Here is a 24,853-nt window from a genome sequence, read left to right as displayed (position 1 = left end):
GGAGCGTGAGAACCAGGCGGACCTATCATAAGCGAGTGAGCGTCTTCCGCGAAGAGAAACACAACGAGTATAGAGGAAGCGAAGTGCATGCTGGGACAAACAGTTTTGCGAAGTAAATACGGAGTATTTTCATACAACCATTCCCTTAAATAAATGTCATATAAGAGGAATTTATAATAATTAAACATTTTTATATATGAAAACCTTCATGTAGTGCTAAAATGTAATATCAAGTAGTTTTTCTGCCTTAAGAGAACCCCTAACCTGAAACAGCAATATTTACTACAACACCCATACTCATTTGCGCTCAGCGTAAAGGCTCTTATTCCAACATTACTCCGAAATCATGAAGTGTTTGGCGCTATGAAAACTACAAATCCCTTAGACACCAAGAAAAGCCCAAATCTGGGATTGAAATGTCTTAAAGGGTTCGTTTTATTACAGGAGATTATAAATTTTGAGATGTGAATGTTTGTAGGACTTTTTTTCATATCCTTGCGTTTTTACTTTGCTCTGTCAGATGTGACAGGAGTTACTCGTTCAGTATTGTTTACTATTTTTAGGATCCATCCATATGTCTATGGTTCAGTTTAATGTACGATAATACTCTACTATTTCATGGCATGTTTCAATTTCATAGAAATTCTTACAGTGTCATTTTTAAATGCATTTTGTTTTGAACAGTATCGGTAATGTACATTTAATTGCCCATAACACGTTGTTATTCTGATATGTATTCTAAAGAGGCTAGGAGGAGTTTCTGTCGATATTATCCACGATGGAGGATGGAAAATCAGTTCATGAGGTCAGGTTTGAAGCTGCGGTAAAAGTAATTCAGAGTTTACCTACTGATGGTAACGAGGTTAATGTAACTTCAGTTGATGTACATTTTGCCCATAAATCGAAAGAAACTGGCTACATAATTAGATTGAATGGTGCATTGTCCACATTTTAATTCATGCAGTCACTGTTTCGTTGGCCTTCTGCCATTAGATGTTGTTAAAATATGATGTATAAATTATGTTTTGTAATATTGATTTAGGATGTTCAATTGCTTTCGAAAGTAGATTAATATGCATAATACAATTTTGTTTCACTAATGCCATTTGGGATCCTTTCAGCTGTCTGATGATATAAAGCTCAGGTTTTACAGGTATTATAAGCAAACAAAGGGACCTTGCAGTATTCTCTGACCTTGGTCCTGGAATCCACTTAGGAAGTCCAAATGGTAAGACAAAACCTTCATGCCAAATTGCATAATTATTTTTTTAGCTTAATAAATCATTCCATAGATGTGTACTGCTGCCGTGTGTACTGTGCGGGGTTGCCACATCTCACACATCTGGCGTGACGCTCACACTTTCTGACTTTCACGCCCACGCAAGAAATCTTACGGCAGATCTGTACTATTCCATTATAAACGTAAAATTAGCTACTTCAAAAGTGTTGGGGTAGTTTGCAAACCCTACAGACTATTTATAAGGTAATAAAACAGTCACATACATGAAAATGAGCACGCAAACTTAAAATCTCACACCAGCCAGCTGACCAAAGTTAGCAGCCCCAACTGTGCATTTGTAATGTGCAAGAGGAATATTTGTAATGATTAAAATGTATTTAAAAAAAAAAAACGTGAATTTAACTGTCTGTGAACCTATCTGAGATTTTGAATTTAACATGACAGGTCTCAATATTCTCCTTGGTTTGTAGGGAAGCCTGGAAATCTCTTGGAAATATGCCAAACGAGAAAGCGATGATTGCATACGTGGAGGAGCTCAAGAAATTGTGCGTTGCATTTCCATTTCATTATATAGTATCATGCGCATTGCAGTTGCTTTGTTTCTGAAGATAAATTTGTAGCAAATGTTTTAGATTTTGGAAATGATTCCAATGACGGATGGAGTAGAAGAGCTGATGGATGTCCTGGAACCGTTCTACGAGATGGAAGAAGATGCAGACCATTCAGTGGAGGAAAATAAGAGAAACATACAGATATCGGGTGTAACAACAGGTGCTGAGCGCATGTTGTTGTTTTTTTTAATTCAGCATGTGCATGTACTCACGTGAGTCCTGCATGTACTCACGTGAGTCCTGCATGTACTCACGTGAGTCCTGTAACCATGTGCTGTGACATGCTTTACAGAGGAAAACTGATACTTTATCGATCCCTATAGGGAAATTCTCTGTACACCTCCCCTAACTTGCTCTCAGTAGGTGAGAGCAATCTGGCCGCAAAGAGCAGGCACCAGCTGTGGGCTGGGTGTTAAGGGCCTTTCTCAGGCACCTGCCGACATGCATGCGGTGGCTGGGCCTAAACCAGCAATCGCTGGCATAGCGGATCAGCGCACTGAGCCACGTGTTGGACCTGTTTCCTGCCTGACACACCAGTGAACTTTGGCATTCTTAGCGAAAGACAAAAACAAAACTTGTCACCTTAATAAAGATTGTGGTGTCCAGACCTATACCTGATAATGTTCCAATCGAGGCAAAGCCTTAAAATGATGAACAGAGAGTATATAAAAATTATGATAAAAAGTATGGTATGATAAGGGAGACATAGCCAGCTGCAATGTAACATTGAAGTTCTCTGTATTATCTGTTGTTCATTTCCTTTCATGCATATGTGTCATTGTTTAATTTTCATTCGCTCCAATAGTTGATGCGGTAGACATACTGTGTTCATTACACCATGCAACATGGATTTTATGGAAAATAAGCATCCTGTGTTCCGGCTTTGGGAGCAGAGAGGGATAAAAGTCAGGAAGAGAGGAGGAGGGCACCAACGGAGGACAGAAGAAGTGGAGGAACAGTGGGAAGAATTAACTGGAGAGAGGCACTACTGCTCCACTGCCCCCTTCTGTTGTAATTGCTGAAAAGAGGGATGGTTGTTATGAATGGGAGGGAAACTGTTTGTTTTTGGTTGTTTACCATGCAGTGGCAGATCTGCGTTATTTTATTCCTCGTTATCAATCGGACAGGGCACTGATTTCGGGGGCATGGTGTTCCAGCTGTCTGCCACGCTTTTGCTAGAGTCCTGTTACTTTCATCTTCAAGTTCAGCTTGCTTGTCCTTCTCCGTTTTTTTTTTTTTGTCGGGAAGCCATTTACGTGACGAAAGTGCCGAGACTCGGAGCCTTGTCCTCTGCGACCAACAGCGGGGCCTCTGTAGGAGAATTAGTCCAGATCGCTCAGCGGTCGGCGAAGGAGCTCCATGACATCAGCAGCTGTTGCCTTGGTAAAACAATGGTTTCCATCAGCTATAACCCAGCCAGACACTGCCTCATTTGTTATGAGCAGGGAGTGGTACAGTTTTGGAATAACACTACTGTGACTTCTCTGTGATGTCAGGAAGTTGCCCAATGAGTAAATATTTATCGTTTTCAGTTACAGTAGAAAATGTTGTGTTTCTATGTACTCATCAGTATCAGCAGATACATGTATATGATTTTCTTCCTTCTGTGACATTTCGCAGTCTTTTTATCAGACATGATTCTATCAGTGCAGACTGAGGTTCTTGATTCTGATTCTGAATCCACATTTTTGCTGCTATAGTTCATTGATTTATTGATAGCTTTGGACCTTTAGTTCTCTTTAACTCATCAGATAAAGAAGGCCTCTGCTGGCTATGATGGGAGGGGAAGCCTCTCACTGGCCACAGAATAAACACTCAGCGGACTCTCCTCTTTATCAGGTCAGTACAAAGGGGAGCATCTGGCCGACGAATCGGACGGCGAGGTGTCATGTGACTCCGTGGAGCGGTCTGGTGAGAGGCCTATGCTCCGGCACGTGTTTGACATCTGAACTCACTCCTTGCACACAATTGCACAATTTCTATATTTGTCTGTCTGTCTACTCATACAGAGGCTCCTCAACTTACCAACTTTCAGACATACGAACGAAGAGGACTGTAAGTCCAAATTGTGTTCCTTGGGCTCCCGTTTCCTGTCCGCAACATCAGTTTTTTTTCTGTGCGCCAATTCCGCCTAGTATGACTTCTGGCCGCTACTCCCGCCACGCAGCAGCGTAGCGTGCGTACTCCCAGCATCCTAGTTCTTTGTACTTGCGTATACCCTTAAAACGATGTTGAATAACGACTTACGAACATTTCAAGTTACGAACGGCCGTTCGGAACGTAACTCATTCGTAATTAGAGGAGCGTCTGTATTCTTGTAGTAATTTTTAAAGCATGACGGCAAAAATGCTAGACGTTTCCTAGGCGTTGGCCACTCCACTGGTGTATGTTCATGGACATGGGAAGGAAAACGAACCGCGTAGAGGAATCTCATGTGGACACAGGGAAAACATGAAAACTTCAGACCCCCAGCTGGGGGTAGAAATCAAACCGATCACTCTTGGGGGTGTGAGGCTACTGTGCTAATTACCAGTGTTGTGTCTGAGGACATACTCACACTTGGCCCGGTTGCCTTATACCGTGCCCGAGCACAATTGATGCCTCTTCCCACCCCCCAGCCCCCCCTGCTGGTCTGCGCTCACATTGCACTTAACGATCCTGGCCTGAGCACACTTTTGTCATCACCAAGCATCTTCTCGTGTTGAAGAAAACTTAGGAAGGAAAGCGCTATTGCACTACAGAATGTAATTCATTATTATTGTACTAATTTTTGACATCGTTTTGGGCACGATGACACACACACACAGATTTATCAAGTATGCAACACAGCTCAGAATATCACAAGTTCAGGTCCAGAGACTACAAATCCAGACCAAAGTTTTGTTTTAACCAACCAGTTGAGTACTCTTTAACTGACTCTTTATACTCAATTGGTTGGTTAAAACAAAACTTTGGTCTGGATTTTTACTTTCTGGACCTGAACTTCCCAACTCTGTCTGTAATGGATTACATTTGTGAGTGTAACTTCCCCAATACTGCTGCCGGTTTGATTCCCGCTAATGGCACATGAATCTCAGCACCATTAGGTCCTTGAGTAAGATCTTTAAACATAACTACTCCAGGGGTGCTGACCACTGACTGACCCTGTGATCTGATCCTAAATCTCTGATCACTCTCACCTATATTTCTCTGGAGACCAAGATGAGCAGAAAACATAATTTCTGACACAGAGATTTATAAAGTACAACAATAATTATCATTATAAGACCATGGCTAGGTAACTGGATACTTATCGGTATAGATTACCATGTAAAACAACTTTTGGCTGGACACCTGACCAGTCATCGCCTCTCTACAAATGGAGATCACTAGGATTACGTGCCTGTCTAGAGGTTTCCTTTCTAGATGTTGATCGAAATCCTAAGTCGTGCCAACCGCCCCGGTAATAGCTTCTACCCGTGGGCAGTCAGAACTCTCAATGCATCAGAACTCTTAATGCACCAGATCACTAACATTACTCCTTCAATCCTCCCCTCACTGCTATCTTTTTAAGCTTATGGTGTCCATAAGTATGTATGTGTGTATGGGTGTGGGTGTGTGCGTGTGCACGTGTTTGTGCAGTTTTCGTCCATACGCCATACTCACTGCTGCTACTGACTATGGCTCTGTGCAATATCTTGGCAAATGTGCAATTACCAACCTTCCCAATAGTGTCACTTATCTATGACAAAAGCCCTTCCCCCTTATTTATTATATTTATGACACCCTTGCATATACCCCCCAATGTCTCTTGTACCTATACATTGTATATACTGTACTGTGTTTCTTATTCTTATATCTTGTACTAACACTTTCTTGCATCTTTGTGGTCTTGCTAGCTAATTCCGTTGTCCAGGCAACTGTACAATGTCAATAAAAAAGTCTTGAAGTCTTGAAGTAATCGACATTTTGCAGTATTTGCATTTCACAGTGCTTCTTTTTACTGGGTGTTTCGTACAGAAACTCCTTCTGGTTTATGTATGTGAGTCGGGTGGTTGCTGACTCAGCAGACATGATGAGGACGTGAGACAACTGCGCAGACGCGTGCATGATGTTGAAGAACAATGAAGCTCATATAAAAAAAAAACTGCATGCCGGCTGCAGACATATGCTATGGACTCAGACAGAGTCAAGATCAAGTAAGAATTCTCCTGAGGGCATAATAAAACCGAGTCCATTCTTATGCGCACTTGAGACCAGACTTGAATAGCAGAGCTCTGCTGTTTCCTGAGCCAGCAGGCTACACTCATGCCGTTGATCGGTTCCTTATTCCCGTTCACCATATGACTGATTTCTGTGTTCCCTTTCCCCCAGTAAACGCCCCAAGGCTCTCATGTCTGACCTTTCGCTTTGTTGCGTTTCTCGCCTTACTGCGCTTGTAACAGCTGACGTTTGCTTACATTCCCGCTCGCTGCTTTTCTTTACGCTCATCTTCCATTTCTGGGTGAAGTCCACTTTGCTCTTCCAGCATAAGTGCTGCGATGCGATTGTCGTGAATTGTTCCGGAGGATTAAATCCAATGTCAAATGAAAGGGCAATCTGCTCCAAAAATGATTAAATAGTTTTGTTCATCAACAGAGGATTTTCTGTGTGACAGAAGGAAGCAGTGTGACACACGGCTCTGAAAAATGCAATATAAAATGAAAATTTGACTTCTCATTTGCACTGAAGTGCTGAGGCAGCAGAAATGATAAATCCTGTAAATATCAGCTCTCCCTTGTTGTGTTTTTGTTGGATTTTATCTTGTCAATAAAAGTATCTGACCATGGAACGCTAAATAAATTTAACTGGCACCTCAATGGGGTGATTCACTACCTGAATAATTTATCAAAGACATTTAACGATGGGATTGATCGTAAAATCCCACATCCTTCAGAATTAGGACCAGTCTGGCAGTGATTGGCGGGTAAATCTTATCTTCCTCAGTTTGGTGATTTGAAGCAGCATATAAATCCCGCTACACTGAGCTTGCCTTACACTGCTAGCGTACGGAGATTCCTCAGCCACAGACAGAAGGCTGCCGATCAGGCTCCCAAAATGCATCTGTACGTATACACATAGCGATTTGACTTTCTCCATCCCCCGGGTTCCAAAGAGCTCCCTAACCAACCCCTTCAGTGGACCATGGACACCAAACCTCAGGTGTCCGCAACAGAGATGAACATGCTGGAAGACGAGGCTGGACAAGAGGATGTTCAGGGACTCAAAGGGGTCCAACTTAAAGGTGAAAATCTGTACCCAGCTAGCAATGGCACAAGGAATGAAAGGAGTACATACACATATACATACGTATATAACATTAATACATATATTAAGCAAATGATGTCCAGAACTTAAAGTGTGTGTTTGTCATGTTATTTACATTCATTCATTTTTTTTATCATATATAATTTATGACTTATCATTTGTTATAATTTTTTTATGAAACTGCATACAAATAATATGATGATGAAAGCACACTTTAAATACAGGACATCATTTCCTTAATATATGTATTAATGTCATAAAGCCCCCCCCATCCCCCTCCCCTTGTACTATAGTCTTCATCCTTGTGGCATCCCAGCCTAAGCATATGCCGCACCTTCACCCTGTTTAAGGCTCCAGGTTGTTCAGCTTGGGCTCGCTGAGTCACTGGGACACGGGGGATGATTGTGAGCACTGCGGAAAGGACGGCAGGACCAGGTGCTGTTTGGACAGGCGGGTGGGCGCAGCACTCATTCGGCTACAGGAGGATGTGAGGTCTGCAGTGCAGAGGCTCCACGCCCTGGATGCTCTGACAGTGCCGCGGGTGAGTGGCGGGACCTACAGGAGGACGTGAGGTCTGCAGTGCAGAGGCTCCACGCCCTGGATGCTCTGACAGTGCCGCGGGTGAGTGGCGGGACCTACAGGAGGACGTGAGGTCTGCAGTGCAGAGGCTCCACGCCCTGGAGCCTCTGACAGTGCCGCGGGTGAGTGGCGGGACCTACAGGAGGACGTGAGGTCTGCAGTGCAGAGGCTCCACGCCCTGGATGCTCTGACAGTGCCGCGGGTGAGTGGCGGGACCTACAGGAGGACGTGAGGTCTGCAGTGCAGAGGCTCCACGCCCTGGATGCTCTGACAGTGCCGCGGGTGAGTGGCGGGACCTACAGGAGGACGTGAGGTCTGCAGTGCAGAGGCTCCACGCCCTGGAGGTTCTGACAGTGCCGCGGGTGAGTGGCGGGACCTACAGGAGGACGTGAGGTCTGCAGTGCAGAGGCTCCACGCCCTGGAGCCTCTGACAGTGCCGCGGGTGAGTGGCGGGACCTACAACAGCAGGGCAGTCGTGGTCCTGGACAGCATCCAAGTCTTTTCCCAAATGGGCTGGAATCCCTTGATTCTATTACAGTTCACTTGAGCTCATAATGATTGTGGTGCTTTTTAAAATGCACTCAGTGGCATTGTAACTAGACCCAGTCATTGTCTGAGTACCGGCATCCAGTTACAGTCCCTGTCACTGCAGCTGGACCCAATCACTGTCTGAGTACCGGCATCCAGTTACAGTCCCTGTCACTGCAGCTGGACCCAATCACTGTCTGAGTACCGGCATCCAGTTACAGTCCCTGTCACTGCAGCTGGATCCAATCACTGTCTGAGTACCGGCATCCAGTTACAGTCCCTGTCACTGCAGCTGGACCCAATCACTGTCTGAGTACCGGCATCCAGTTACAGTCCCTGTCACTGCAGCTGGACCCAATCACTGTCTGAGTACCGGCATCCAGTTACAGTCCCTGTCACTGCAGCTGGACCCAATCACTGTCTGAGTACCGGCATCCAGTTACAGTCCCTGTCACTGCAGCTGGATCCAATCACTGTCTGAGTACTGGCATCCAGTTACAGTCCATGTCACTGCAGCTGGATCCAATCGCTGTCTGAGTACCGGCATCCAGCTAGAGTCCATGTCACTGCAGTTGCCCCAGTTCCAGTATCTACTTGTTTACTGTCACTACATTCCCAATAGCAAGATTTATCAGGCCACAAATGTTTTGTTTTATTTCTGTACTTTAGGGAAGATTATTATCCCAACAAAATGATCCATCATTTCCAGAGAAGGTATGATGTCAATTATTCACCCTCGCTAAGATGTGCACTGTTTGAAAGACATTATTTTCAGTTTATTAGTTTGTTGGAACAGAGAACCAGGAACTTTTAATGGGCTTGTTAGAGAACATATACAGATTATATTTTCAAAATTCTGACCTTTTTTTTGTAATGGAACCAGACTCAATAAACCATGGAACATGGAAACCAGAAAACTATGAATCCATCATTAAATAATGATGCCATTACCATATTTGGTCTGACTATCTCAATGCTTTATATGAGAATAATTAATTTTCTGTATCCGGGATGTTATCCAATCCGGTCCTCGAGGACCACCAGATAGTCCATGTATTTGCTCCCACCCATATCCCTGCCAGACCATCCACATTTTTGCTCCATCCCAGGGAGTAGAACCTTGGGCTGTCTGCAGGTCCCTGAGAACCGGATCTGGAAACTCTGACCTAAAGGATGCTTTGATTTCTCAGGAACCATCCTAGTGGCCTCCTGGTGTCTCTCCAAGCACCTCTGCAGTCATCGTGGTTTTGCCCTTCATTGCGCATTGGCTGATGCAGCTCTGCCTGCAGCGACACAGAGGGTAAATACCTTTGATCCAGAGGGACAACAATACAGATGCTCCTCTACTTACGAACTTTCAACTTACGAACTTTCAGACATACGAACGAAGAAGACTGTACAGTAAGTCCAAATTGTGTTCCTTGGGCTCCCGTTTCCTGTCCGCAACATAATTTTTTTTCTGCACGCCAATTCCGCCTACTACGACTCCTGGCCGCTACTCCCTCCACACAGCAGTGTAGTGTACGTAGTCCCAGCATCCTAGTGCTTAGTACTTGCGTATACCCTTAAAATGATGTTGAATAACGACTTACGAACAAGTTGCGAACGGCTGTTCGGAACGTATCTCATTCATAAGTAGAGGAGTGTCTGTATTTACATAAATTAGCCCAGTCGGCCCAACTTTCAGTGCAGAGGCGGGTTTGTTTACGCACATCTAGCAGAGGTGGAAAGATCAGGTCCAGGAAGTAAAAATCCAGACCATACTTTTGTTTTAACCAATCAGTTGAGTATAAGGAGTCAGTGTCTGAGAATGTTCAACTGATTGGTTGAAACAAAACCATGGTCTGAATTTTTATTTTCTGGACCTAAACCTTCCACCTCTGACACCTGGTATATCCTTCTGACTAATGCTTATTTCTCTTACAGAAAACTGACTTCACAATCAGAGGGCCCTTGTAAGTCTGCTCCAATGATAACCACTGTGCAAATGTTTGTGAATTATCTTTTTCTGCGTGTATGGTTCATAAATTTGGTCTTGTATACAGTCTATTCCATAGAGATATGGCAGTGTAAAATGTGAGTGGTAAAAAAAAAGATTGTCTTTACTATTATGGACTTTGATGTAAAGATCAGGTGACATTCATGAAGAAATGAAGAAAATTAAAAAGGTTCACAAACTTTTTTTTTTTTTTAAATCCCCCCTCTCCCAACAAATGTAGTTTGCTGCTGAAGATGCAATTGGACCTTAAATTGCTTCTCATTGTGGAGTTAAGGTGTCTCAGATCACCGTGCCTAACTTTAAAAGACTGAAAGAAAACCACTGCTAAGGATATTTTTATATGTGGTTTGGCAGCAGCAAACAATCCCCAAATGCAATGCATGTGCAGTAATCATTCTGTGGATTTTCATATCGAGTATTCAGTTAGCTTACCCCTGAAATGCTTGGTTATAATGAGATTAAAACAATGCATCATGCTGAACCACTTACTCAAATAGAAATTTTGTCAGTTAGTGTTTATGGACAATCTGTTATAATGACTTGGTCATGTAGGTTTCATGATTTATCACCAATTTTTATCGCATACTGCTGCTTGGGCAGATATCAGGTGAATGTGCACCGCTGTGTTCCCTCACAGGTGCATCATAATCATGCAATGTTTATGAAGATTGTGGTAATGGGATTTCTTGATGAGATCTTTGGCTGAAGGCAGCACATGGAAATAAAGAGTTTTGGTGTACAGTAAATCTCTGTTGTGTAAATTGGTGAATAAACAAATGGCACAGAAAAATCTGTAATATTATAATTAAAATGCATTATGTCGTTGCATCTTTGTAGGAATGGCAATTGTAGGAATAGTCCTTTTGCAACGTATGCTATATTTCACTGTAAATTAAAATGGCCATGCTCTAAAGCTGTTTCTGTTTTTATTCATTCTGTGTCATTTTTAAATATATAAAATTATATATTTGGTGTTTTTTTTCCATACACCCTAATACTTTATAGTTGTAGACGTTTCTAAATCCCTCAACCCGAATAGGATAAGCGGTCTCAGGAAATGGATGGATGGACGTTTCTAAAGGTCGAAACATGTATCGCAGTGACATCTAGTGGCCAAATATTGCTCAATAAAACCAATATGTAAAAGAAAAGTTAAATGAAGTATGTATAATTTGCTGTATGCGTTTAATAAATCATAATTGCGGATAAAATGTGTTGCTATCCATATACTTTAATTTGTTGTACTGATCATGCGAATATTTAAACGTACTGTTTGTCTAAAGGGTTTTGTGTTTCTAAAATGAATGGTCTAATAATCTAATGGGCTAAATTGTTTGCAGTAATGTGTTCTGATCCCTGATTCTGATCCCATTCATTGCATAGTTTTTCTTTTCTCAATTTCTGTACTGAAACGAGGCAAAACATTTTAAATGTTTCGAAAACTAATTCAATGAAGCCCACGAACAGACTTTCATTTTGATAGAGACTTCAGAACAATGTACCACAGCATTTAAAATGAATAGGAACAGTGTTCCGAGTTTGACGGCACCTTGAAGCTTTCGGGATCAAACTAATCCTTGCTTTGCTCGTAAAACCCGAACCGAGTCGAACGTGATTAAATTTCTTCTGGCATCGCATTAATATTACCAATATTACTATTCATATCCTCTATTGTTGTTAAAGAAACAACAATTAAAATGTTCAGATCGGTTCGATGGTAATAATAATGTTGAATATTATATTTCATCCCGCGGACTTTACTGCCAGATCCCCAAATGATGATGAATTTGCAGTAAAACACAGCTCCACGTTCACTGTTAGGCTTAACTTCAGAGTTATTCATCGGCAGCTCGCACATGCACCGACCCGGTAGTGATCATGTTAAACCCGGTGACCCACAGAAGCCATTTGCAGTTTCGTGCTGGGAGCCGCAGTCCGGACGGCGAGGACTGCAAAGCAGCGGATGCCAACACGGGTATATATCTGTACCCTGTTGTCGCCGATCGCCGATTTCTACCCGGAAAAGGAGATGTTTTCTCTGCCTGCTACGGTCCAGCCACAGGTAAGACGGGAAAAGGGGAGCTGGTACTGTCCTACCCCCGGCTATAAACGCTACAGTCCGGACAAATTGCTTCGCCACTTCGGCCTCTGGATTCGTGATATTTGCAAAATCCTTAATGTCACCGCGCCGTCGGTCAAGTGCAATAATCCACCAGATACCGGTCCGGCTGATGCGGCAAACTGCAGATTTCTTAGCTAATGATCTTAGTGCATTTCACAATAACGACCGCTCGTTTGCAGATTATTTTTAGTTTATATGCTGCGCGTCTGAAATTATGTAAAGCTTGCACACCCATTCTTTGCCAGATAATATATAACTATATGCCCAACCCGTGAATTATGTGTATTTGCAAAGCTTTTCGTCTGCGAAGAATGTAATAATTTGAAAGGCTTTCTTGGTACAGCCCATAAGTGCCTCGCGGATGTGTCAGGTTAGTCCTTCGCTGCCTTTGACAGGTAACTGTCCCCCTGAGTCACCTGATCAATGCCCTCCATTCCCTGAAAAGTCCGCTATGCAGCGCGCCATCGGAGCGTCAGCCGAAGGATGCCGGTGTGGAGAGCGCCCAGCCCCCCCGGGAGGTAACGCGTCTCCACCATCATGCCTGCCTCCTAAATGTTTATTTCTGAGTTCATCAGTGCTCCTTTACATATGTCCCTTAATAATTTACCTTATTTGAGGACATTGGCAGTGTTTGCCGTCACTCAAACTATGCGTTTGTGTGCCCTCCGAGGTTTGAGTGCCCCCTGTTCACCACAAGCAGTCACTGCACCAAATAATAAATAAAAGGCGTTCCTTATTTATGAGATGCCGATGCAGTATCCTCCACCTACTAGCTATTTACCTAAAATCTTCAGACTCTACCCACTACCTGTTTATTTAGATTTTGAAACTTCTAAGGGGGGCAAAAGTGAGTTTTGGGGAGGGGCCCTTGGGACTTTCCTTTTTTTGGTGACCTAATCCACTTTGCCTGCATTACGTGGCTGCTGGTCAGTGTTTGCCCACATGGTGGCGTCCTGTTACACCTGTTTCTGTAGTCGGGTGTCAGTCTGAGGGACCTGGGCTTGGGGGACCTGAAGCCAGACCACTTCCCGCAGCTGGGGGACGCCGGGCTCGCTGGCTGGAGGACTTCCTATATCTCCTCAGCGTCTTTCTTTCAGAACAAGTATGGTGAGTCAGAGCCTGATCCTTCCCTTTTCCTTCCATTTAACCGTAATCCGCGGTCCTGATTACAAGCTAAGGCCTTTATAACGCCGTTCGAGTGCATACGACCGCTTAGGCCTTTTCGTTTTTCCAACAGTATCCTTTTTGTCACTTTCAGGGTTCCCCGGAAGCACGATGGGCCTTTCCAGCTCTCTCGCGTTTTGTAAACAGAGCGCCACACCCCTTCAGCTGGTCTGTGCCGGTCTTCAGCACTGGCCAGGTAAAGCAGAGAGCCTTGACTCTGCCTCTATGTCACTATGGAGGTTGTTTTATAAACAAAAGCGTATGGTGAATAAGCAGTGGGATTGAAAACACTCATTAAAAACTAGTTTATCAGTCTTTTTGTTTTGATAGTTTGGACCCAGAGTCGAGGCTTTAAGACGCTGAAATCCAAAACGCGACGGCTACAGTCCGGTCAGGAGCGCCCTGTAGAAAATGATGGTTTCACGCCATCCTTCATGAAGGTTGGTTGTGGCTGTCCAGCCGTCGTACGGCACCTTCAATGTGGTTGGCAGCAGGCCAATTAAGATTTTAATTATAGTTAGATCTTCATTGGCATTTTCTGTATGAAAAGGATGTTTTGAATATACGTATATTATATATTTTTCTAGAATTTTCTGAAGAAATTTCTAGTGTTGTGATTGTATAGTTTGATCAAGACAAGTGAGAGAGGCCAGCGATGCAGCTCGGTCTCGTGTGTCAGGTTATGCCATTTCTGTCAGTCCACCCCACCCCCGCCCTCGCCCGCCACCCCCTGTGGAGTTCCGTGACCTTTTTTCTCGCTACAAACTCCCAGCGACTTTTATCTCCCAGGGCATCCTCACGAGAGACAAAGGATCAGAGTTGGAAGCTCTGGACAAACTTCTGAAGACCAAGAATATCCCAGAAGCACAGCATGATGCCTTCAAGATGGGTTTCGCTGAGGGATTTCTCAAGGCTCAGACTCTCGCCCAGCGAATGCAAGGTGGGCATCTATACAAACGCTCCCGGATACTCTGTATAAGCTGGAAATCCCAAACATTACCTCGTCAGATATCAGTGACATTAGCCACGTGGCTTTTGCCTTTAACAGCACAAAGTTGTAAATTGTATAGATATTTTTAGGGAGCTTGTAAGATCTGCTTGCCATGTAGATTTGCTCCAGGTTCTCCTCACAGTGGAACACATTATTATACAGCTCTGGAAAAAATTAAGAGACCACAGCAAAATTTTCAGTTTCACTCATTTCTCAGTGTATGTCTCTCATTAATGAAGGGCTTCTTCCTTGCTTTATGGGTCTGCAGTCCTGCTTCTAGCAGCCTGTTATGAATTGTCCTAGCAGTGCACTTCATACCACTTAATGTTTCCCATTCTTTTTGAAAGTCGCTTGAGGTCATCCTTTTATTTCATGAGGGACTGTTGAATAAGTTGACAGTCATCTCTGGCATTTGAAAGTCGCTTCCACCCTCTACCTGGCTGGTTTCCAGTCGTCCCCAGTGTCTCCTGCTTCATATTGTTCTTGTCTTTCTCAGCCTGGAAGCAGCCAGTCACAGTGTAACCTTCTGCCAGCAGAACCAGGATTAAACCAGGAATTGCAAATGCAGATTTTTAAAAATATAGAGTGGTCTCTTAATATTATCCAGAGCTGTAGATTTTGCTTCAAGTTTCTGACTGTGTGAAGGGATGAGCTGGACCAGGAGATGGTTGGAATTTCCCAATAGGACCCTGATGACAGCCTGGTATACATCCTTGATGGTGCTGTGGCAGGGGTCCAAGATTCTGTCTTCCCATGCAGAGTTTCTATAAATTGTTTATATTTCTGGAGTCCAGCACTGATGTTGGTATGGTTGATGTCTCCTATGATGATGAACAGTGAGCCGGGTGTTTGTTTTTCATCAGCATTCTGGTCAGCCAGCTGTTCCTGCACTGACCATGGGGATGGATTTGCATTGCGTGTACCTACTGTAGCACTTGTGTTGCTATCAACGTCTAGTATCCGTGTCTTTTTGGATTTGCTGGTTCAAAATCCCATTCTATAACATTCTATTCAATTCGATTCCTTTTATATAGCGCCTTTCACAACAGAGTCGCCCAAAGGTGCTTAACATGAGTGTGTTGTGATACATTCCTACATCATTTATACAGAATGATAAAAAAGAAGAAGAAAAACGGGAAAAGAAAGCCAAAGAAATGAAAGAAAGAAAAGTCAGATGATTACAGAGTAGAGAAAACTAAGACTCCCAAGTCAGGAGTAGAAGAAACTCTGGGGATCACAGGTCAGCTGGCTGCCCAACCACCGAGTTGGTATTTAAAGACTGAGACCGATTTCGGCATCCAGAGCATGAGCTTGCAAACATTCCACAATATAGTGGCCCTGTAGGCTTTACTGCCATCAGTGCCACAGTGTTCTGTGATCTGAGTGCCTTACATTCTCATTGGAGAACTTCGACGTCAGTTCTGAACTTACCAGGAAGCCAGCGCAGAGAATTAAGGGTTATGTGGTCAGACTTCCTGTTGGTGACAATATGAGCTGCTGCTTTTCGAATATGTTGCAAGTTCACCCAAATTCAGTTAGGGACGATGTCCATGGCCTTGGTGGTCTGTACTCTATCAGAGGTGGATACTTCACATCTAGAAAGTACAAATCCAGACAAATCAGATTTTGTTTCAACCAATGAGTTGAGTTACTCTGTAAATGTGACTCTGTACTCAACTCATTGGTTGAAACAGAATCTGATTTGTCTGGATTTGCACTTTCTGAACCTGAACATTCCACCTCTGTATACCATAAGAATATAGATGGGCAGGTCAGATGCCATTTGAAGTAGCATTGCTTCAGGTGTTGTAAAATCTTGTGATTTTTTTGGTTGGATTTTTAACAGTGAATTAAAATGGCCACCAGGCAGCTATAAGCCTAGAGCCCCAGGTATCTGCCTGAAAGAAAAGACTCATTTAATCTCATCGTTGGGTTTGATATTAAGTTATCGGTACAGGAGCCCCTAGTGCGACATTCAGGTTTAAGTCTCGCCCTAGAAATAGTTACTATATTCTTTCTAGTTTCATTCCGTTGTTTCTAAATGGTTCTTAGACTTAGGGGTTGCGGTTTTATAAAGCATGAGAAAATTCATTCCCATACAGAGAATCATTTAGAACTCGTGCTCTTCTCATGACCCGGTATTGTACTGCACATTTCAGAATTTAATTTCTTTCTGGCTTGGGGGAAATGAAATGTCGTGATGTGAACAGATGGTCGTTTGCCTGCTTCCTGGATGCTGAGCGTCACTGGGTGGTTCTGCCTTTGTTTGACAGACTCTCTGAGGAGGACCCGGCTGGTTCTGCTGGTTCTCCTGCTCCTGGGCATCTATGGACTCTCCCGAACACCCTTTTTATCAGGTAAAGGAACCTCGTCGGCTGCTTATGGTCCCTCCTCCGCCACAGTCTGTGTCCCCATCGCATCTTATAAACTGTCTTGGGGATAGTCTGTTGTGTCCCATATGGACAATCTTTAAGAATCTTTATGTTCAGAACAGACAACCCTGGCTTTGCAAGTAATTTGTATTAATTGAAACTGAACTAGACTGAGTTGTTCCCATTAACCATGAACTGTCTGATATAACCGAACTGAAAGAGAGCATATTGTACATTGCAGAAACACTGTTGATCTACAGTGTAAATGTTCATAGTGGGTAGGGTGTGGGTCCTGCAAGTTAAGCAGTGGGTTCAGAAGATCGTCGGTTCTAATCCCGTGGTCAGTAGTGTGATGCCACTGTTAGGTCCTCGTGCAAGGCCCTTAACCCCAAGTGTTCCAATGGGTGCTGGATGCTAGACGATCCTGGGCTGTGACCCCAAAACTTGCTCTTACTTGTGTTTGTGTGTCTCATAGAAGAGCAAGGTGGGATATGAGAAAATGCAATTTCCTCATGGGGATGAAATAATGAATCTCCCATCCCATCCCCGTCCCGTCCCATCCCATCCCATCCCATCCCATCCCTATCCTGCACAGGAGTCACAGTTTATCATTGTGCATCAAAGTGTGAACAAATTAATACAACTAATTAATACCTGTTCTCTCTGTCTTGGAGATTAAATTCTAACAGCAGATACAAGTGATCTTCCTCTAATAAGTTCCTATTATTCACAGAGATTGACAGTGTAGATGCTTTGATTGCACCCTTGTTTCACAGGAAGTGTTAACCCCGTACTTTGGGTTTGATGTATGCATGGCACTGTGGGAGTGTGAACTTTGACCCCGCTGTTCCTGACAGTGCGATTCCGAACCACGTCAGGCCTGGATGCCGGCGTGGACCCCGTCCAGATGAAGAACGTCACCTTTGAGCACGTCAAGGGTGTGGAGGAGGCGAAAAACGAGCTCCAGGAGGTCGTGGAGTTCCTCCGGAGCCCTCAGAAGTTCACCGTGCTTGGTGGGAAGCTGCCCAAGGGTAGGAAGGAATTCCCCCGGCTCCCAGAGAGCTGCAGGACTGGTCCTCACTGTGTCTCAAGGCGTTTGTTAGTGCTGGACAAACTCACCAAAGCAAATCAGCAGCGAGCAGCAAACCTTTACATCAATATAATACATTTACAAATGTTCTTATAAAGGAGCATTTTTATTAATTACAAAAAACTGTTTACTTTTATGTAGCTTGAAACTGACATGTTTTATTAGATTATTAAAGTATATTCAGCTCAATGGCAACATTATAACTGTGTACTTAGCTCGATAAGAATTGTCTCTCTGACATGCTTTATCAGAATAATAATGTATATTTAGCTAGATAACAACATGTATTATTCATTATTACTGTATATTTAGCTTGGTACCAACGTTTGCTCCACCGTCATGATTTTGATTTTTACCATGCTAAATTGCCTTACTGATACGCATTTAATTACAAACCTAACTATATTACTCATAAATCCGAATTTTCAGGCGCAGACTGAAGCAGTAGCTATAAATCATATAATGCTGAACAATTAAATATGGAGAATTATTTTGTTCTAACATTATAATCGTTGGTAAGGTGGCTACATACAGTTAACAGGGTGTCTATGCTATGGTTTGGCGGCATATTAAAAATTCATAATTTTTCAAAATTAAAAGTGGTATACAGGATCAAGCAGTACGCCGCCCAACCGGTATAACGCCAAACACTAACGTATTTCATGTTATTTAAATTTCTTACATTTATATTCAGTTTATTACTGTTTTTTGCACTATGAGCAACGAGATTTTGAAATTTCAAAGATAGATTGGCCTAAAAAGGTAAAAAATATTTGAAATATAGACGAGGATGGGTAGGGCAGGGGGGGAATCAGACTGAAAGGCGCACACGGTTGAGCAGAAATGGGTGGGTGTAAATATCGGGTTTAGCTGCGAACCTGCTGACATGTGCGGGCGTTCTGCCAGGCATTCTGCTCGTGGGCCCCCCGGGCACGGGGAAGACCCTGCTGGCACGAGCCGTGGCGGGGGAGGCCGACGTTCCCTTCTACTACGCCTCCGGCTCCGAGTTCGACGAGATGTTCGTGGGCGTGGGAGCCAGCCGCATCCGGAACCTCTTCCGTGAGTCACCCTCCCCCGGGTGCCACGTCACACGTCGGGTAACTTTCCGAAAGGGTCCCTGGTAGGAACGCGTTCCACGTTCCAGGTTCTGCCATTTTCACCCTCAGGGGAGGCGAAGGCCAACTCGCCCTGCGTGGTCTTCATCGACGAGCTGGACAGCGTGGGTGGGAAGAGGATCGAGTCCCCCATGCACCCCTACTCCCGGCAGACCATAAACCAGCTGCTGGCGGAGATGGACGGGTGAGAACCCTCCCCCCCCGCCCCAGCAACAGTTCCCAGGGAGCCCATTTTAACCGAAAGTGTTCATTCCAGTTAATGTTCTAACACCTGCAGGTTTAAACCAAATGAGGGTGTCATCGTCATCGGCGCTACTAACTTTCCAGAGGCTTTGGATAAGTATGTCGATGCTTTTTTCTTTAAGCAGACTATTTATGTAATTAATGTTTATGGCTACAAAGATTGATAGTATTTTAACACGCATCCATCCAGCTATCTTCTAACACCTCATCCCTGTGTTTCGACGGACTAGTAAAATACTTAATAACACTTCAGTTAGTTAACTACAGAGGTGGTGATTTCAGGTCCAGAGAGTATAAATCCCAGACCAAGATTTTGCTTCAACCAACCAGCTGAGTACTCTGTGACTGTGACCCATTATACTCAACTGGTTGGTTGAAGCAAAATCTTGGTCTGGGATTTATACTCTCTGGACCTGAAATCACCACCTCTGGTAAACTAGGCATGTTACCTAGCACTGCGGTAACACTGGAGAGCTGCAGAGCTGACCATGATCACAAGAGGCCTTTAATATCCTTTTTTTTGCAGTGCTCTGATACGACCAGGAAGGTTTGACATGCAGGTCACAGTCCCCAGACCAGACGTAAAGGGCCGTACTGAGATCCTGAAGTGGTATCTCAAGAAAATTAAAGTGGATTCTGGTACGTTTTTGGTTTGAGTCAGAGTGCTGAGATGTATCCCTGTAGGCGCTTGTTTGCTTTATGGTTATGGTCTGACTCTTACATTCATCTTTGTGGAATTTTTGGCTGTAGCTGTTGAGCCTGAGATCATCGCCAGGGGGACGGTGGGCTTTTCTGGGGCCGACCTGGAGAACCTGGTGAACCAGGCGGCGCTGAAGGCGGCGGTGGACAGTAAGGACATGGTGACCATGAAGGAGCTGGAGTTCGCCAAGGACAAGATCCTCATGGGTGAGCGAGGCGTGCCCGAGCTTCCGTGGGCTGCTGGGAAAGCGGAGCTCTGTGGCACGGAATGACAGCGGCACCGTCACCTGTGTCCGCCAGGCCCGGAGCGCAGGAGCGTGGAGATCGACAAGAAGAACAGAACCATCACCGCGTATCACGAGTCCGGCCATGCCATCGTGGCATACTACACTAAGGACGCCATGCCCATCAACAAAGCCACCATCATGCCACGCGGGCCGACTCTGGGTCATGTGAGTAACCCACACTGTGGGGCATGTGCTGGCGTGCCAGTATTCTGCTTCCTGCTCTTGTGGTTGGTGGGGAAGGAGCTAACCTACATGGTTTTGCTTGCCCCTGGTGGATATGTTGTAAGGACTTGCATATACGCAAGTATCAATCTGTCCTCATTGGGTGTTTGCTGTGCGACTGTCCCTCCATCCTCCTGTAGGTCTCCATGCTCCCAGAAAACGACCGCTGGAGCGAGACCCGCTCACAACTGCTGGCCCAGATGGACGTCAGCATGGGCGGCAGGGTGGCTGAGGAGCTCATCTTCGGGAGCGAGAATGTCACCACTGGTAGGGACGGCAGCACACGCGGGGGAGGAAGAGAGTGAGGATGAAGATCCTCTGGACTTAATTCTGGGTGTCTGCTCTTTTCGGTAGGGGCGTCTAGTGATTTCGATAGCGCGACAAAAATAGCAAGAATGATGGTGACCCAGTTTGGAATGAGTGAAAAAGTAAGGGACATCTATCTTCCTGTCTAGTTTTGTCTTCAGTGCCATCAATTTTTGCTGCCTTATTGCTGCTGTAAAATAGATGCTGGTAATTTAGCGATTTCTCCTCTGCAGCTGGGGGTCATGACGTACCCTGACCTGTCAAAGCAAAGCCCAGAAATACAAGCTGCAGTCGAGCAGGAAGTGAGAACGTTGCTGAAGGTAACCGCCCGCATCTTCTTCAGGTGCTCTGTGCAGTGAAAAGAAGAATGTTTGTTAAGGGAAAGACATCCGCTTTGACAGAACAGGCAGTTTCCAACTTAAGTGAAACAGTCCAGTAAATGTATACTTGCACAATAAAGATCTAAGATGCATAAAGTTTACGGAAGCTCTAATACAATAACGTGACATACGCCTTTAAGTAAAGTTATACTTGATCTTTTCATTTGTATAATGTGTTCTATGTTCTTTAGTACGTATTGCTAGTATATTTTTGGCGTATGTGTTTTCGCTTTAAGGTGTACTGAATCGCATGGGAAGGTAAATCGGGCTTACGTAAAATGTGACGTGCGTAAGGGTTTGGGGAACGGATTACCGCCGAGAGCCGAAGCGGCTGTTTGGCCAGAACTGTTAGGATTCCGCAAAGCTGTCTTTGTGTCAAACAAACGGGGCGTGATTCTCTCGGTACAGGAGTCCTACGAGCGAGCCAGACACATCCTGAAGACGCACGGCAAGGAGCACAGGAACCTGGCGGACGCCCTACTGATGTACGAGACGCTGGACGCCAAAGAGATCCAAACGGTCCTGGAGGGGAAGACGCTCGACAGCAGATGATGCCCTCGTGCTGGGACAGGAAGGTGGAGTCTCTGCTTGGCCTTCAAGGACCAATCATGCGGCTTAGACCACGCATCCGAACCTGCGGCTTCACGAGTGGCAGCCTCTGCTCCTTCATGTTGGGGCCACTCACCTGCTGTCTTCCTGGCCCAAGGAAATTGGTGTTTCAGGCCAAGGTTGTCTCAGGGTTAAGCTTGTTTGTTTTCTTTGCTCTTTTGTGTTTCTTGGTGCTCATGGAGCCCTGTTTTGGTAATACTCTTCGATTATTCATTTCAAATTCATGAAAAAGTGAACCTTTTATTTCAAATACCTCTCATCTGCTACTACTGTATATCATATTATCTAATGTTCCTCAGCAATCTGTGTTATATGCTGCTGCCACCAGAGGGCGCTTGTGGTGAAATCATTATTAGTCAGTGTTTGAGAATTTAATCAGAGGGTATGCCCTTTCAGAAGTGTGATTTTTCTGTATATGTATAGGAGACCTAAGCAATTTAAGAAATGTTAATACATTTGGCACTTTATTAGATGGGAAAGCATATTTATTTGTATTCTTGTTGAGAAAACAAGTTAGTTTACTGTCTTCGGTCATTTCAAACGTTGTATTCAATTATGTGCATTGGTGTTTTAGTGGTGTATATTACTTTTTTGTTTTCATTTCTGTTGCTTCAGGAAATGAGACCTTGATACTTGTATTTTAGAGGAAGAAGGAATAAGAAAAGTCTGCTAGGAATAACGCTGTCTGTAGAAAGGTAGTTCGTAAAGGTGGAAATGTTCAGACAGTCAGCACTGTGGAGAAAAGAAAATTCCACTTATCAATTCATGCAATTAAGTTTGCCTCCATATTAAGGGTCAGTGTGATTTTTTTTTTTTGCCTGCTTTTAATGACTGAAGTTTAGAATTTTTATTTCAGTCTTCAGAAGGTTAGTGTTCCTGGAAAGGAATCCTGCAGAACCTTTAGAACATCCTGTCCTGTCAGAGGTTATGCTAAAGTTTTCCTCAGTCCCCATACAGACCCTTTCTGATTGTTTCCAGCACAAATGTTTTCACTTACCTGAAGCTAGTTTTAAATTTACAGCATTATATTTTTATTTGGCGTTGCACAGATTAGGATATATAAAGACATGTAAAAGGAATGCTGTAAATAAGGCAAATGCTTGAATGAGTATTTTTGATTATGTATGAGTTGTATATTGGCTTTCCGTGCTTTCCCATTTATTACAATCGATTAAGAAAAAATGACAAATAAAGCTTGTTAAAAATCTTGTGTTTTAAGGCTTGTTTCTGATAGACCGCTTATATTTAGTTTGCAATTAAGTCTTATTATTGAGTAAGGGTGTAGCGCAGTGGGCTGTGCCTGTGATCAGAAGGTCGCCGGTTCAAACCCAGCCTCAGCACGTCTGCTGGCCCTTGAGCAAGGCCCTTAACCCCCGGCTCCTTCGCGGACAGCTTACTCTACGAAGAGCAAGGTGAGGGAGGCGTAAAGACAATTTCCCCATGGAGATTAATAACGTATCAATTATTATTATTATTATTATTATTATTATTAATAAAATAAAATCGTTGAACATATGGTCTGTCACTAAGCATGTTTACTGTCACGTATTTCATGCAGTGAGATTATTGCTGGTCTCCTACCAGTCGTCAGTTAACGCAAATTTAATGATTGACAATAGATAACGACGTCAGACAAATAGGACTTGGCAACATTAAGTACCACACGAAAATAAAACAACATGAAACAAATATTAATGCATAATAAAGTGTGCAAATGCCCAGTAGCCTTATAAGGTGACATTAAACCACATGGTTCAGAAAGAGAGTGTAAGTGCTGATGTTTACGTGCCGTCTGTCAGTGAGGCGGGAGACCAGGGCCTGCGTAGGGAGACTGCAGTCACTGGCGACGCTGTCCGCCTTTCCGAGGCAGTCTGTCAGGGAGGCGGGAGACCAGGGCCTGCGTAGGGAGACTGCAGTCACTGGCGACGCCGTCCGCCTTTCCGAGGCAGTCTGTCAGGGAGGCGGGAGACCAGGGCCTGCGTAGGGAGGCTGCAGTCACTGGCGACGCCGTCCGCCTTTCCGAGGCAGTCTGTCAGTGAGGCGGGAGACCAGGGCCTGCGTAGGGAGACTGCAGTCACTGGCGACGCCGTCCGCCTTTCCGAGGCAGTCTGTCAGGGAGGCGGGAGACCAGGGCCTGCGTAGGGAGACTGCAGTCACTGGCGACGCCGTCCGCCTTTCCGAGGCAGTCTGTCAGGGAGGCGGGAGACCAGGGCCTGCGTAGGGAGACTGCAGTCACTGGTGACGCTGTCTGCCTTTCTGAGGCTATCCGCTGTGTAAATGGCCTGAAGTGAGGGCAGATGTGTCCTGGTGATGACCTTACCGCCCTCTGCAGGGCTCTGCGCTCCCGAGCTGGACGGTTTTCAGGATGAAATACATTCCCTGAGGATGGATTTCATTGTGCATCTACAGAAGTAAGGGCAACACTGAGGCTCAGTAAGGAGCACTGTTGCTTCATAACTCCAGGGATGGGGGTGGAGGTTGAATCCCTCTTCTGCTTTGGGGTTGTTGGGTTTACATGTTCTCCCCGGGTTTCCTCCAGGTTCTCAGGTTTTGTTTCTGTGAAGACAATCATTTATGCTAATTGGGATTGTGAAAATGCTCATAGTATTGTATTGTTTATGTGTACATTCCCATGTAGGATGTACTCCAGCGAAATGCTGCTTTGGACAGGCTCCAGGCCCTATTGTGACTTTGACCACAAGTCAAGACAAGTCAGATGGTTCTGTAGAAAGTGACAGGTACTGGTGTCATATGTAATTTTCACTGAGGAAATAAAGAAATTGTTCCTTCTTCATTGTTCCTGTTGTGAAGTAACACACAAAAAACCCACTTACTCCCCCCCCCTCCCCCACACACAAATTCCTCTATAGATGACAGCAGGACAATGGGTTTCTGTTTCCTGGAATTGATGTCCCACTCTGTCATGTTAAGGGTTAGGCTGCTGTACTGGCACTGCTCCCACGACGGAATTGGGGCTTACTCACTGCCCTGCAGGGTCCCTCTGTTAAGG

At 44.5% G+C, this 24,853-nt stretch overlaps 2 protein-coding genes across 3 annotated transcripts; both read left to right on the top strand.

Annotated features, from left to right (window-relative positions):
- The first annotated feature begins 335 nt into the window (after positions 1–335).
- On the top strand, positions 336–11,156 carry LOC111859233 (uncharacterized). Its single transcript, XM_072710892.1, has 9 exons — positions 336–1,228; positions 1,711–1,785; positions 1,873–2,011; positions 3,100–3,234; positions 3,691–3,762; positions 6,986–7,114; positions 7,488–7,678; positions 9,435–9,544; positions 10,171–11,156. The coding sequence occupies exons 1-8, from the start codon at positions 1,226–1,228 to the stop codon at positions 9,444–9,446; spliced, it is 756 nt and encodes a 251-aa protein (XP_072566993.1). The 5' UTR covers positions 336–1,225; the 3' UTR covers positions 9,447–9,544; positions 10,171–11,156.
- Positions 11,157–12,134: 978 nt separating this feature from the next.
- Positions 12,135–23,053, top strand: LOC111859238 (ATP-dependent zinc metalloprotease YME1L1-like). Of its 2 annotated transcripts, none has more exons than XM_023841752.2 (18): positions 12,135–12,305; positions 12,761–12,883; positions 13,340–13,472; positions 13,624–13,725; positions 13,860–13,969; positions 14,319–14,469; positions 16,794–16,877; positions 17,771–17,923; positions 18,889–19,041; positions 19,149–19,281; positions 19,375–19,437; positions 19,867–19,979; positions 20,091–20,246; positions 20,340–20,491; positions 20,689–20,815; positions 20,903–20,976; positions 21,088–21,174; positions 21,643–23,053. In XM_023841752.2, exons 1-18 carry the CDS (start codon positions 12,207–12,209, stop codon positions 21,784–21,786), a joined length of 2,157 nt encoding a protein of 718 aa, XP_023697520.1. In that variant the 5' UTR covers positions 12,135–12,206; the 3' UTR covers positions 21,787–23,053. The 2 variants fall into 2 exon arrangements, with proteins under 2 accessions (XP_023697520.1, XP_023697519.1); XM_023841751.2 differs by having other exon boundaries at positions 17,750–17,923.
- The last annotated feature ends 1,800 nt before the right edge of the window (positions 23,054–24,853 follow it).

The sequence above is a fragment of the Paramormyrops kingsleyae genome, chromosome 4, assembly GCF_048594095.1.
Source record: "Paramormyrops kingsleyae isolate MSU_618 chromosome 4, PKINGS_0.4, whole genome shotgun sequence".
Taxonomy (NCBI): domain Eukaryota; kingdom Metazoa; phylum Chordata; class Actinopteri; order Osteoglossiformes; family Mormyridae; genus Paramormyrops; species Paramormyrops kingsleyae.
Note: the sequence above shows the minus strand (reverse complement) of the source record. Positions and strands in the feature narration are given on the sequence as shown.